The 15,101-nt window shown below is 56.1% G+C and overlaps 1 protein-coding gene across 1 annotated transcript in view; it reads right to left on the bottom strand.

The window, feature by feature from the left end:
- BCAS4 (breast carcinoma amplified sequence 4) overlaps positions 1 to 15,101 on the bottom strand; it is a 42,048-nt gene that overhangs the window by 9,105 nt on the left and 17,842 nt on the right. The window contains exons 3-4 of the mRNA XM_037500358.2: positions 12,572 to 12,673; positions 7,722 to 7,856 (exon numbers count right to left, since the gene is read on the bottom strand). Of these exons, the coding sequence (XP_037356255.1) occupies positions 7,722 to 7,856; positions 12,572 to 12,673 (237 nt within the window). The remainder of the gene's footprint in view (positions 1 to 7,721; positions 7,857 to 12,571; positions 12,674 to 15,101) is intronic.

Below are 15,101 nucleotides of genomic sequence, written 5' to 3'. Positions count from 1 at the left end.
CCAGCAGCGCTGCCAAGGCCCAAACCCAGGACCTCCAGGCTCCAGAAGCCATGCCCTTGTCCACTGTTTCACTTCGGATTCTGCAGATTTTCCATATTTGTAGGAAATGCACAAACGCAAAGAGGGAGCCGTGACGAGCCCCACCCGCCATCACCCGGTTCTGACAATTGTCCATCTGGGCCAGTGGCTCCTAACATGGACAATTCTACCTCCAGGGACACTTGATTTCTGGATACTTTTTTGGATGTGATGACTGTGGGGGGTGGGGAGCGCCGCTGGCCTCTAGAGGGGAGTGGCCCCCGGTGCTGCGCAGCACGCTGCAGCGCTGAGCACAGCCCCCATGACCGAAAGTGGCCTGGTCCCCGGTGTCCATAGTGCCAAGGCTGTAATACCTCCTGAACCCCCCTCCTAACTACCTTTCCCCAAGCGCTGGAGTTTGGTCTACACACGTATGAGAAGCGGGGGAGGGACAAGCTGTGTCATGGGGGGCTGAAAGCTCCCTATAAAGGGTGACCTTGAGGGTGGAGCTCTGGTTAGAAAAGGGGGTGTTGAGGGCTGCAGTTGTCAACATCTCATATGCAACTGAGCATCTGTATCCAGTTCAAAAAGTAGGGGTACCTGATGGTATTTGAGAGGCACACCAATGCCTCCCTGTACCCAGGGGCAACCCCCTTTGAGAAGTGAGTCCATGGCCAGCCCTGGGCCCTGGTCATCCTCACATCCCAGGCGATGGCCCCCACAAGGAGATGCAAATGGCCAGACTGTGCAGGTAAAGGCGGGTCCCCACCCATGGGATGCAAGTCCTGGGCTCTGTGCTGTGCTGTCCAGTTGCCATCACCAGGGACCCAGCTGGCCAGAGCAAGCTGCCCAAGCAGCCTAGGCTCACAGGTCTCACTCCCCAGCCTCTGGGGTCACGGACAGGGCTGGAGCAGGCCGGTGTCCCTGGTCAACACGTGCAGCCTCCAGTTCTTATGGCCACTCCCTCCTTCCCCTTCTCAGAAAGCAGGCGTTGCCAGGGCCAGAGGGCCAGGCTCCACAGTAGACACGGCCTCCCCACAGAGCCTGGGCACAGCAGGGCCCTTGAGAAGATTTCTTTGAATCTCTCATATTTGTTCAAAATCAATTGATTTCACATAAAAATTTGTACCCCCGACCTCCCTTTTTTTAGGGCATAGTCAAGCCACTCTGAGTCTTTATTCCTGGCTGGAGCTGAGGGTCCCTGCCTTTTCTGTTGGCCACAGTCCCCACTCGACCCCTTTGCCTCACCCAGGGTCCTACCTAATCCCAGTTGAATTCCAGCCCCTGGGGAGTGAAGAGTGTGGGGCTCTGGCATCAAACAAGCCAAAGCCTGGCTACGTTAAAATGTTCTAACCTCCCTGAGCCTCAGTTTCTCCATCTGTAAAGGGGGAATGGTAACAGCACCTATGTAACAAATGGACATGCACATGAACCAGGTGGGGGCAGGCAAAGTGCTAGATCGTATTGGTCCAAAGAAGAGCCCAGAAAACTGACTGCTGGTGCCAACATCATCATAACTACTATCACTAAGTCAAAGGTAAGACAGACCATGTGCTTGAGAGGACGCAGTGAGGGTGACCTAGAAACCGGGGAGAAATTAGGACACTCTCATGTAGGCCTCAACAGACAGACCTCCCCCCAAATAAAAATCCTTTCTTGCTGAAAAGAGCACTTCCCCCTCAAAAAATCTCAACAAAAGTGCAATGTTTAAAAACAACGTGTTTCCCAAACCAGCCTGCAGCAGCCCTCTGTCCCTCCCCAGCAGGCGCTGCCACCAAATATCCAGAGTCAAATCATTCATGTGTAAGTGCTCAGTCACTCTCTCAACACCAGTTTGGGGGGGCGGGGGCTGGTGAGGTGGGGGCCTGGGGACCCAGCACCACCTGGTCCTCGTCCTCCATTGTTACATTAGTATCTGCCATCTGCTCATGTTGCGTTTTTTACCGCAAAGGAGGATGGGCAGAAGAAGAGCGGCTGGTTCAGGGCCGGGAGGAGGTGCCCTGGAACCCTGCCTCCTCTGTGTTGGTGCCTTGCTCGGCCTCCACCACTGAGATAGAGCCCCAGCCAAGCCAAACCTCCACCCCCGCAGTCACCCCTCCAGGGGGACCCGGTAGAGGAAGGAGGAGGCACCCCCGCAGGCAGAGCTGGGCTGGGCGGGAGTGGGGAAGGAGGGGCGAGAGGCCCCGCCGGGCACTGAGGACTCCTACTGGCCGAGCCCCAGCAGCAGCTCCACCCACAGACATCACCTCCAGGAAAGCCCAGAGGCACCCAGCTGCAGAGGGAGGCAGCAGAGACACTGCATCCCGGTTCCTCTGCCTGGAGATGCCCTCCGGAGAAATCCAGGGAGGCCAGCAAGGGCCATGGAAGCCTTCAGCGTGTCCATCGAGTAATATTTATCGACCACCTACTAAGTGCTCAGCCCGTGTTGAAAACTCAAATGGGCACAGGCGGGTAGTGAGAATGGGCGACTTGAGCCAGATGGTGGCTGGGCAGGGGTGGCGCACAGGACCCCAGGCCTCTGTTCCTTCAAGAGGACTCAGATTCTTATGTGAAATTTGCTCTTAATTGCTGGTAATGAATTCAAATGAAATCCAGTAAGTCCTTACTTAACAATGTCCTCAGGTTCTTGGAAACTGACTTGAAGGGAAAAGATATACATCAAAGCAGGTCCTTGAACAACATCCTTTGGCTCAGGGGCGGCCAGGATTACCTTCTCCCATCCATGTTATAACAAAACAAGGTTGAACAAACAGCTGAGCTGGCCAGAGGCACTGGTGGGCAGATTTGGCTGAGGAGCTCCCGTTTGCAGCCTCATCCAGGGAGGCTGCGGTCCCTGCTCTGGGGAAGACCACAGAGGACGGGGAGAGACACACTGAGCAAGTCAACGCTGGATCAAATCCCGGCTCTGCCACTTACGCTGCGTGACCCTGGGCGAGGGAACAGCCCTCTCTGAGCCACAGGTCCCTGCCTCATGAACTGGAATTACAGCATTTATCCCTGGGGTTGTGAAGGGAAGCTGAAGCAAGGCACAGCAGGTGCCTCACGTACGTGCTCAATACAACTACAATAATGGCACATCAGGAGCCGCGCAGTAAAACCTCCAGGGGTCAAATACACTGCTGCTAAAAGCCATGAGACTGGTGCAAAGAAGTGAAGGAGAAGCCTCTCCACCCTGCCCTGGTCTCAGGTCCTCCAAAAGGGAGGTGTCTGTGGGGTACAGGCCTCCCGCCTAAAACCCAGAGCTTGAGAGTGTGCGGGTGTGAGCCACTGGGGCAGATTTTTCCCTTAGTGTTTAATAGTCGGACAGTGGAATGGCTGACAGGCAGACACATTAGGAGATCCCATCAAGCTGCAAGTGTCCAGCTTTCTTTCTCCCCCCAGTAGGGAAATCTGGCCACCCCTGGCCCCTCTTCTGCAAGGCTTCTGGTGGATAATTTGTACCCCTGTCGATAAGGCAACGGCTCTGCAATTTGCCACAGTCCTCACCGCTCCTTACTGTTCACACCTGGCAGATGGACTCATTTCTGTTTCCAGCTGCTCTGTGGGCATCTGGTGGGGTGAACGAGTGAGCCAGGCAGGCCCAGGGCCCAGCCCCAATCCACCCAGCAGCCTCGCTCTGTATGGGCATTAGGACTTGGCCCCACGTGGCTTTGTTATTAGCCAAAGAGCCTTCCTTGGAAAGCAACATATTCTTACCCTTCAGAAAATTAATCTAAATGACACCTCATGAACAAGATGTTTTGGCTCAGCAAAACATAAACAGTGGTTTACAACAAATTAGCGAGGCTGCTCAGCGCCTCCGGGCACATGTGCCGAGGGTGGGCCTGGCATGGTCAGCAGAACACCCACAGCGTCATCGGGCCTGGGCCAAGGGGACACAGCGACACCTGACACGGTCTCCCAAGCCCTTCCCCAGCCCCGGAGGCTCCAGCCCCAGCTGACAGTCTCTCCAGGTGTGGGCCCCCTGCAGGTGCTGGCCCCCCTCCAGCAGGGACCCGGACACTCGGCCAGGTGGGCCCCCACTCTGAGCCTCTAGTCTTGCTTCTCCAGCTGAACAAGGGCCCTGGGTGAGGCGAGGATGGCTGAGCTCAGGACACTATGAGATGTTTCCAGGTCAAGGAGACTCGCTCCTCAGTGACCCCTGAGGCTTGGAGGGCACCCAGGCGCCCGGCTCAGCTCGCAGGTTCAAGTCTCGGCAAGACACGGTTCACTGAACACAGCCCGCGGCCAGGGTGGGGGAGGAGTCCTGGCAAAGTGGAGCAAGTCCCTCCTGCTAGGAGCCTTCCCGCTCCTCAGGGCCTCGGAAGAGACCACGAGGCCTGGCCTCGGCTCCCTCCGTTGCCCCTCACTGCTGGGCACCCCCAGAGTTCCCGAGGCTCTCAGGCACCAGCTCGGTCCCACCCCAGGCAGCCTTTGCGCTTACTATCCTTCTGCTCCAACTTCAGACTGACTCTAACTCATCCGCCAGGTCTTGCTTATGCGCACTTCCTGGGGGCCATTCCTGACCCCCTCGCAGCAAGCCAGGGGCCCCTTTAGAAGACACGACCTACTGAATTTTCTCAGGATCTGATCGCTGATTCTCCCACAAGACAAAGCGCCTGAAAGTCACAGTTCTCTCCCAAGACACCATGGAGGAGAGTCAAGGATGTGGTTCTAGCCCAACGCCAGCTGTGTGACCTTGGGGAGGTTCCTTAACCTCTCTGTGCCGCCCTTTGCAAACCTGTAAAATAGGGGTAAAAAGAGCCCCTCCCCGGTGGGGTGGGGATCAGCTGGGAACAGCGCTGGCGACGCAGGGCTGCCTCGGTGCCAGCCCGCCCCAGGCCTGCTCAGGGTTGAGCCAGGCTGTCCTCGAAGGCGTCGCTACTCACAAGCAAAGTGGACTTTTCAGACCTGCTTGGAAACCTCTGGAAAGTCTGCAGCCTTCCACTTCCTTTTATTCCCACGGCTGCAGCAGAGGCCCTCATCATTTTGCATCAAACCCAAACCAGTTTTCCAGCAGCAAAGCCTCTCCTGGCCGAGCTGGCGTCCCTGACCCAGGCTCTCTGCCCGCAGTGGCCCTCGTGCTACAGGGCGCGGGGCGGGGCCGGGCTGGGCCGGGAGGAGCGCTGCCCCGCCTAGTTAGAAGCTTCCAGCGCCACACAAATCAATACAACTGAATCTTGTATGTGGGGCAGCAGGAAAATACCGACTCGGTCCCATGAAAATAGACACATTATCGCATAAAAATGTGCCTATTTTTTAATGGGATGCAGGGAGCCAGCCTGGTGCCGCCTGTGGACACGTTGTCAGGTGCCTCAAGTCAGAGGCAACCAGCTGCAGGGAGAGGGGAGAGAGGTACAGCGGTGCCCCCATGCCCCTCCTCCTCCTCTGGCATCTCGAGGCCCCCAGGCCACAGCCAGCCCCGGTCACAGTGTGGCAGAGGCTGGGGGACTCCTGGTGGGGCAGGAGGCCCTGGCCGCGTGCCTCACCCTCACCTGGGCCTCCCCACTGCACGGCAAGGTGAGGGGGGGGTGGGGAGGGAGAGGAGGCGGGCAAGCAGGGCCAGCGAAGTAGGAATAAGCCAGACCAATTGACTCCCGTGCCCGCCCTCCCCAGAACCCCTGCTCCGGCTGATGCAACAGCAGGGAGGGTAGAAACACGCCCCCAAAGACCCCTGCCCAGCTCGAGGGGTGAAGGCCATGGGAACGGGGGATCAACAATAGGTGGGCTACAGGATGGGCTTCCGGGGGAGCTGTGTGGCGTGCCAGCGCCAGCGAAGCCCCAGCGCCCCTGCCCCACCCACCCACTCGCCCAGCCTTCTCAGCGGGACCCTCGGAGGCTGAGGGCAGCAGGTGGGAAGGAAGAGGGACCCTGGGGTTGGGAGGAGCGGCTTCCCCCGGGGGTGGGGGGTGAGGGGGATTCTCTAAGGGTAACAGCCGCAGTCACTGAGGGAAGGGCCTCTCAGGCAGGCACTGGGGGGAACTCACTAGAGACTGAAATCCTGGCTTGGGGGGAAACCCAGAAGGAAGAAGCAGGGAACCAGCTGGGGACTCTAGGGGACCTCTGCCCCAGAACAGTAGCCCCCTGGTCAGAACCTGGCACAGAAAGACCTGGCAGAACAGAGCAGAGCGTTGCCTCTGGGCCCAGGACCCACAGGTTCAAATCCCAGCTCCACCACTTTCTGGGGCGGCAAGTAGCTCAACCCTTCCTCTGCACCTCGGCGGCGTCAGCACATCTAAGGTCAAAATAACTCAACCCCTATGACCGACCTGCTTTACAGGGTGGGAGGTGAGGTGCCTGCAGAGTCAGGGCCCCAACATAAGATTGCTATGCTGAAGGGCTCTCCCCCACCTCCCGCAGGTGCAGTCCTGGGCACCCTCAGCCTCTGCACACACGCTCACACACACATAGACACACAGCACACATGTACCTGCTCTGCCTGCCCCAAACGAAGCCCTCCTGGGGCCAAGAACAACATACCGGGGTGCCCGATGACTCACCGGCCTGGGCTGGGACATACTTCCTGGAACGAGTCACCACAGGTAGGCCCGGGGGCCCTGGGTCTGGGAGAGATGAGGGGTGCAGGTCCCAGCACGCCCAGCCACGCCTGCGGGGATTCTGCAGTGCAGCAGGAGCCTGAGTCCCAGCCCCAGCACTGACCTGGGATGTGCAACTCCCCCCTCCAACCTTGCTCTCTGTGTTTAAGTGGGGGCCACTTAAGTGCCAACCACTGGGGACAATGATGCCAATTACAGCAAAGGAGTGTAGAGCACAGGGCCCAGGGGCCCAGCAGGCCATGCTGTTAGGGCTGTTGGGGCACTTGCTGCAGGCCAGGGCAACCAAGGGCCTCTATCTGCCCTCCCCCAGTGCCCTCCTCTGCACATAGGTGGCGTCAGCACATCTTAGGTCAAATTAACTTAGGATCAAGCCCCCCCAAGATGCCCCCCAAGAATAATAACCTTTTGATGTCACTCACTGTTCCTATCTAAACTCTAAGTCTGTCGGACTGCTTCCCAGGTTCGAGGCCTCACTTTGATTACATAATCATCGCTAACAATCATTGAAACTTTTACTCCACTTAGCCCCTGAGTGTGTGGTCATTGTGTAAGGAAGGGACAGGACAGGCCTGTTTCAGCCCCCCGCCATGGTCACCCCAGATGGACCACAGTGCTGGGCAAACAACAGGTGCTCAATAAATGCTGGCTGAGGGGCCTCCCCTGGTGGTGCAGCAGTTGAGCACTGGGCTGCAAAGCTGCCCGCAGCCTCTGCTGCACTGGTTCGATCCCTGGCCGCTGGCGAGGGTCCCACATGGCGCGACAGACCTCTCCTGCCGCCCGCTGCTCCCCTCAGCAGTGTATTTCTTCGTTAGTCTGCCTGTTCTGTTCCCTGCTCTGGCTCTGGTGAATTCTCTCATCCTCCCGTGCTTCTGACTGTACCCAGTGCTTGTATAAATAAATAAATAAGTCTTCAAAAAAAAAAAAAATGCTGGCTGAGTGAATGCATGCAAGCACGAAGCTCAGGACCAGCAGAGGCGCCCGCGGGAGGGACAGGGAAGCCCCAGCCACTTGGGCCAGGCCCCCATGGCCATCCAGATGCCACTTCCTGTCTGCAGAAGGGAGCTGTGCCCTTTGAACTCTGGTTTCCTGGTCCCTCTCCCTGCCGGAGGAAGAGGGGTCTGGGAGGAGGTGGAAAGATGGGAGGCTGGAAAGGTGGGAGATACTCACGTTCCTGAGGGAGGGGAGCGCAGAGGAACCCAGCCACCTCCGCAGGGCCTGCGAGAAGGCCCCGTGGTCCCGCTCGGCCTGCAGCACGTGGGCTTCCAGGAAGGAGACGTGGTGCCGGACCATCTCCACAAAGGCCTGTGGGAGGGAGAGCCTGTGCCACTGCCGCTGCCACCACTGAAGCCTGTTCTGGGGGAGTTCCCTGGGCTGGGGGGTGCCAGGGCCTCTAACCTGGGCCCTGAGAGGTCAGGCCCCTGCTTACCTGGAGGCACCTCCCAATCCCTGGGGATAACTGCTCTGTAGGGGGCCTGGCCAGAGGGGGTGGGGGGCTCTCCAGTTCCCCAGTGACCTGAGTTTCCACCTTCGTTTTACAAAGGGGGGAACCAAAGTTCAGAGAGGCTGGGTCACCGGCCCAATGCCAAGCAGCTGGGAGTGGCAGGAGGGAGCGTGCCCGGCCAGCAGGCTGCAAAGCCGTCTTTGTTAAAAACGGATGTTTAGAAATTGCCCAAATCCTCACTACAATGTCCACGGCTGTCAGGGAGTGTCAACTTGGAAGCAGCCGGTGGGCAGGCGGGTGAAGAGGGCTGAGGGGGCCGGATGCTGGCCTGGGCCCACAGGGGCCACTCAGCTCTGCGGCTCTGGGGCAGAACTTGCAATTTCAAAAAGAAAGGCAGGAAAGAGAAGCCTGGGGTCAGGCTCTGGGGAGGGCGGGGCCTACCCTCTAGCGGTGCCCCTTGGCTTCAGTTTTCTTACCTGTAAAACGAGAATGACAAAATACCAGCCTTGTGCTAAACAAGTCAAGTGTTTAGCATCTATTAAGAGCACGATGAATGTTAGATAATGTCATTTTTAAAAAGGACATTCAGATTTTACCCCAAGAGGCCCCAGTTTTTATGAGCACTAGCAAGAAATCCACACTTTAAAAAATGCTGCTCAGTAAAATCTCATCACTCGTGTGAGCCTGAGGTGTGAGTTTCTCTGGCCTTTCTCTGCACACAGCCCGTGTCACGTGTTCGTGTGTGTGCACTCGTTCATGCACGCATGTGGTCACGAGAGTGCCTGTGTGCGCGTGTTTGCTATCTCATGCGTGCTCATGCACACACTTGCTTATGCCGTGTTTGTGTGTCCATGTGCTTGTGTGCAAGTACACGTGTGTTTGTGTGGGCACGTGTACACACCATGTGTGTGCTTATGTTGTGTTCGTGTGTCATGTGTGTTTCTGTGCATGTGTTCCTGTCCATTTGCATACATGTGCATGTCTGTATGTGTCTTATTCATGTACGTGCATGTGTGTTGTGTGCGTACATGACTGAGGTCACCAAAGGTGGCGACTCCTGTACCATCTCAGACAAGCCCCACGGTCTGGGCCTCCCCTCTTCCAGGAGAAAAATGGGAGATTTTCTTGCCCGGGAACAGGAAGGACAACTCAGTTCTGGGCTCCATGAGGGAGCCGCCCTTCGTGGATTGGAAAGGCCCCCTCGCGCCCCTTAGGCCTTCTGCTGTGCAGCCTCCGCACCTGCTCTGTCCTGCACACCAGCCAGCTTCCCCTGCAAGAGTCAGGCCTCGCTCTCCGCGGCCCGTGCACCAGCTCTCTCCACGCTCTCTGCTCCTGAGGGGTGAACACTGCTCATCTCTCAGGGCCTGGACTGACTGTCCCCTTCACATACATCTAACAGCTCCAGTCACCGTGGAGTCACCCTGATTCCCTGTCTTCTTAGTCTTCTCAGCCTCCAAAATACTTGTCAACTTATTCATGGTGCACCTCCCTCTAGAACGTAAGCTCTGAAAGAGCAGGCGCTGAGTCAGTTGTTCGCCAGGCCAGGACTGGGGCTGGGTCAGCTAGCAGGGGCTCGGCGGGATGGAGGAGGCAGGAGCGCAGGCATCCCCAGCGGAAGGCCCCGACAGACCCAAGATGGCAGCACTGCTTTGCTGTTGCCTGGGCTTCCGGCAGCCGCAGAGCTGAAAGGCGGAATGAATCGCACTGGGTGTGTGGGGGCTGGGGTGACAGGGCCCCGTCCGGACCAGGGCTCAGGGCTCGCTCAGCCAGCACATCTGGTTGTAAAACAGAAGAAAGTCCCACAGTCCTCTTCCTCCAGCCGATTCCAATTTTACGCTCCCTGCGTTAATACCGATCTGGTGGGGAGTGTGAGGCGACGCTGAGGAATGCGAGCTCACAAGGTCTGAACTGCCTCCAGCGGGCCTTCCAGCAGGGTTGGGGGGGAGCCCACCCGCAGGCCTGCACCCCAGCCTGCTGCCTGGCTCAGGGCTGCAGGACGGGGCCCAAGAAGGGAGCTCATCCGAGCACCCTATAGGCTACCGGGTGTTGGGAGTGTGGGTGACATCTATATTTTCTCCAGTATGAAAATTACCACTTCTATTATTTGGGAGGAGAGTGGGAAAAGCCCCACTGTTCTTAAAAATATTTGGAAATGCTGATGTAGTTGGACACCTCAGGCAACCCCCCACCCCCACCCCCAGCTTGCCAGAGGGGCACCAGGGGCAGTCAGGAGCATGGACTTCTGCAAACTCAGCGTCCTGGCTGTGTGACCTCAGGCAAAGCACTTTCCCTCTCTGGCCTTCAGCTACTCTCTCTGTGAAATGGGACGAACACCAGGACTCTCCTCTCAGGGCTTTAGAGGGTGGGTGAAGTATGTTCCTACAAGTGAAGCACTCAGAGCCAGTAACACATAGTAGTAACACATAGTAGGTGCTCAGTAAGTGTGGGTTTTATGATTGAACAGAGAAGGGCTGAGTTCTGGCCTGAAAGGTGACCCCGCGGTTCCCAAGTTCCCAGCTGGTGGGACCCACTGATCCGGAGAGCAGGGTGGTCCCTGGAAGCCCCCAACACTGGAGAAAGCTCAGGGCCCACCATGCCGGCTCAGCTCCCACAACTGAGAACTTCCGGCCAACACTGCTGAGGCTGGAACCCCTGCTGGAGAGTTTGTATTCCTAACCATTAGGCTTTCCTGTCTCTTCGGGGCTCCCTACTCCTCAGGATAAATGCCTAAATCCTGACTTTGGACTGCAAGGCCTAGACAGCGAGTGTCCTGCTCTCCAATCACTCTGCCCTGCACAAGTCACGGCCTCCCTCGTCCCTGTAATCTGGCCAGCCCAGGATCCTCACAGGCCCCCAACTCCTTCCTGCCCCAGAGCCAGGATCCACCCCACCCCTGGGCCGCTGCCTGAACTGTGTCCCACTCACCTTCCCTCCCAACACGGCTCCTTCCCCTCACCATCCAGGGGTGTGTACGCCCTCCTCAGTCACTCAACCCTCTAGAGTGCGGGCCTAATGCTAAATTGCCCTTGGCAATGACAGTCAGCGGAATAATGGTCCCTCAAAGAGCTCCAAGTCCTAATCTGGACCCTGTGACTCTATTACCTACCATGGCAGACGGGGCAGATGTAACCAAGGATCTTGAAAGGGGCAGAAGATCCTGTATCCTCACAGGGCCTTAAAAGAGGGGAACAGGAGAAGGACTGGAAGGGCAGGAGAGGGGCTGGAAGGTGCCTTACTGTAGATTCTGAGGCTAGAAAAAGTGACCATGAGCTAAGAAATGCAGGAAGCCTCTAGAAGCTGGAAAAGGCAAAGAGATGGACTCTCCCCAGAGCCTCCAGAAGGCACCAACCCTGCTCACACCTGGATTTTAGCCTGAGAGACACATCTTGGACTTCTGACCTTAGGAGCGATAAGATAACAACACTCGTGTTATTTTAAGCCATGAAGCATGTGCACACTGGCCAGTGCATCTGCCTCATGTGTGAGCCCTATAGTAGCACATAGTAGGCCCTGCAGCAGCACACAGTAGGTCCTCAATAAATGTTAGTGGACTGAATGCTATGGAGAGAATAGGGCTGCAGAACTGGGCCATCCCAAGTAAGGCAAGAGCCAGGGCTGTAAACCTTCACATTTCCTTTCCTCTTTCAAATGTATGGAATAAAATTCAAATGAATCAGCTTTTCAGCTTTTCCAAGGGCAAAGTTTTAATTATATTCCTGCCTCATTCTTGGCTGACAAGAATGTTAATTCTCTGCTAACCTCCACGCTGACTTCCCCTGCAGCTTGGAGGGGCCTATGTCTCCTCTGACCAGGAAATATTATTTGATCACGAACTCCTCCCAGTCTTGATCCCTCACAGCACAAGGGGCCAGGATCCCAAGTCAAGGGCCCCAGGTCATCTAAGAACGTGAGCTCCAAGGGGCTACAAGTTGGGAGTCCCAGCTTCAGAGAAGTGGCCATGTGACTGTGGGGAGAGACCTCTTGCAGCTGATGCTCCTCCTCTGGGAGGACAGTGAGGGTACCAATCTTATCGTGCATCTTAGCCGGGTGGCCATCCAAGTAAAAGAGGGTGAGATAAGTCAGCTATGAGGCGTTAGGGCATGGAGGCGATTGTGGTGGGCTGCAGAGCATGTTTCTCAGCTAAGGGGCAGCTGCCACCTGTTCTGCAAGAACAGCTAAGGGATTGTAAATGTTCTATTTCTCAATTTGGGGTGTCTTCACATAGGTTGATCTATATGTAAAACTTCATATTTAAGATGGCTATGTTTTATGTCTTTATACCTTGAAATATAAATAGGTTCAAGTATTTAGAGAAATATAGTCCCAGGTTATTAAAGTTTCTAATTTCCAAAAGCAGCTTAAAATTCCGATTTTTATATACAACACCCCATTTTAAAATAGGGTACTTTTATAAATTCCTATCTATCCTAAATACCAGGCGAGTGTGGACCGCCTTTAACCACACTTCACCATCAATACTCCCCCAACACCCGACACAGGCAAGACCAGAACAGCATCAGGAAAGAGGACGAAAGAGCAGGACCGTGCACACAGAAAGCCCTCAGCCCGCACACACCTCCAGCCGGTCCACCTGGGCGTAGATGCCACGCATTTCCGTCAGCTTGGCCTTAAGGAGCGGGATGTTTTCCTCCAGGATCTGTGAAGTGTCGCTCCTGATCTGCAAGAAACCAAGAAACCAAACAGCCCATCAGGCCCTCTGCCCATCCTCTGGCCTCCCGCATGCCTCTGGGGTTGGCCAGGGCCTGCCCAGGCCTCCATGGTGGCCGAGACACTGAGTGGGTCCACTAGGGGCTGCACGCGGACCAGGTAGGCACGATCCAGAGGCACAGGTGAGGACCAATCCACCCAGGTAGTATTAACTGCACCTCAAATTAATTGTTTCCCCTCAACATTCGCCGAAGCTAGTCCCAAACTAAATATCTTCATTTTCTAAACCACTGAACTGGAGCAAAGAAAAAGCATCAAAATCTCCTCTCATCTCCTCTCTAAGCCAAATCCAGGTAAGCTGAGTTTTCATGACCCTGGAATTATTAATACTTAGGAGTTAATAATGATCATTCACAGCCATTAATAATGCTAATGAAAACCAAAGCTCGCAGGCTCCAGGCCCTTCCTGCCCACGGACACAGCGCCAAGCATTTCCTGCCACCGTCTCATTTGATTTTCAACTTCTTCTGCTTGGAAGGGTCCCCAAAGCAACCGTAGCAAGGCAAGAGCCAGGGCTGTGAAAAGGAAAGAGCGAAAGAAGCTACCTTCTTTTCGCCACTGAAATCAGACTCTTCAAGCCTCCTTTTTCCTTCGCGGGCAAAGGACCAGGCCGGACCCTCACGTGTGAGTCCTCCCTGGGGAGGCCGGCCAGACGCTGACGCCCGTGCCCCTCCACGGCCGGACGAGTCTGTCTGGAGCTGCTTGGGATCTGTTTTCAGCCAAGGGCCAAGGCCAGGCTGAGTGGGGGTCTGGAGATGGCAGGGAAACCTCAGGGGGTGCGTGAGGAGCTGGAGTCAGGATCAGACTGGAAGTTGAATTCAGCTCTACCTCCCAAGAGCGGTGGGACCTGGGGCAGGTCACCACACCTCTCTGAGTCCTCTGTTGTGCGAACCGTAATGGCAGCAAGGGCGGAATGTTCAGCCGAGCGGCAGGCGTGTGCAGGCAGCTCCTGACGTGCCACCTCCTGGCCTTCACGCCCTGCGAGGCTGCCCTCTCCTTGGGCTGACCTGCAGCCTCGCTTCTGATGGAGCGGGGTCAGCGGGGAAATGTCACTTGAGGTTAGGCTACGAGAGCCTGTCGCTGCAGCCTGCAGGTGCTCCGCTTTCTCACTGGCCCTGTCGGTCACCCGCTGGGGCTCTGGGCCAACCACCCATGAGGACTTGAGTCCTGCCCACATCCCTGACCTTGCTGGACGCGGTTCTGCCCTCGTTGAGCCTGGAGATAACTGTGGCCCTGGCCAAGACCCGGCGGGCAGCCTGCGAGCCCCAGTCAGGCTGCACCCTGACTGCCACCCACTGAAGGGTAATTAACATCTTAGGCTAAGTCACACTTTGGGATCACTCGTCCTGCCACAACTGGCACAGGCTGGCCAGTCAGCACAAGACGTCCATTTAAAAAATGTTCGTGACCATTATACTGTTTTCCTCCTCTTTCTGCCTAAGTAGACGAGACTTCTGACGGTTTCCATGGAATTCGGCTCCCACTGCCCCTTCCCACATGTCCGTCTGGCTCCCCCCGAGGTACCTGCCTTTGTTACCATGAGAGAGTAAAGTCTTCTGCCTCTTTTCTTTCTCACCCAGGGCTGATTTCTAGAGAGACCCGTCCCTCTCCAAGGCTAAGCCCAGGAGGAAACCCCCGTGATGCCACAAGGAGCAGATAACTCCTGGAGGCTAGAGCACAACGGTCAAGGTCAAGTGCTGCCCTCCCCTCTGTTAATGTCTACAGGACCAAGTGGGAAGGCGAGCAGGAGCCGGGAGGGAGGGATCTTAGCAACCACAAGAGTGAGGGGATCCCTGCTGAGAGATTTAAGAGCACTTCCCCCACTCCCAAATAGGAAGGAATCAAGGAACAGAGAGGCTCTGGGCCTGGGCAGGAGACCCCACTCTGAAGACACTTCTCCAGCTGCTGAAACTGCAGGCAGGAGGGACCGTCTGCACCTGCCCACGTGGGAGGCTACAGGGACATGGAGGAACAAACTTTGGGGTTAAAAAGACTCCCAAACTTTTTTCTAGGTTTTCCCAGTGCCTGAGACCATGAGGGGAAAATGAGTCATGGAATATTGGCCAGAACAAGAGCGGGTGTGCCAACACCCCACACTCCAGCAGAGTTCACCAGGCTGGGAATTGATTCTGACAACCAAAAGCTATTTTATCTTCAGCCTCATTTTATGGGTGAAGAAACTGAGAAAATGAAATAACTTTACCCAAAATCACAAAGCTACAAAGTAGGACATAGAGGGTCCCCATCCAGGCTGGCCTGAGGCCACCCCAAGACTAGCAGGCTACAGACAGGTTATGCTGGGCCTGTAGAGAGTCAGCCTGAAGCAGGTCTAAAAAGAGCCCCAAAACACAACCAAGTTAGGTGCCAAGATCTAACAT

The sequence above is a fragment of the Talpa occidentalis genome, unplaced genomic scaffold (genome assembly GCF_014898055.3).
Source record: "Talpa occidentalis isolate TD23 unplaced genomic scaffold, MPIMG_talOcc4v2.1 talOcc4.10, whole genome shotgun sequence".
NCBI classification, from domain to species: domain Eukaryota; kingdom Metazoa; phylum Chordata; class Mammalia; order Eulipotyphla; family Talpidae; genus Talpa; species Talpa occidentalis.
The sequence above is the reverse complement of the archived record's forward strand: the minus strand, read 5'-3'. Positions and strand labels throughout refer to the sequence as shown.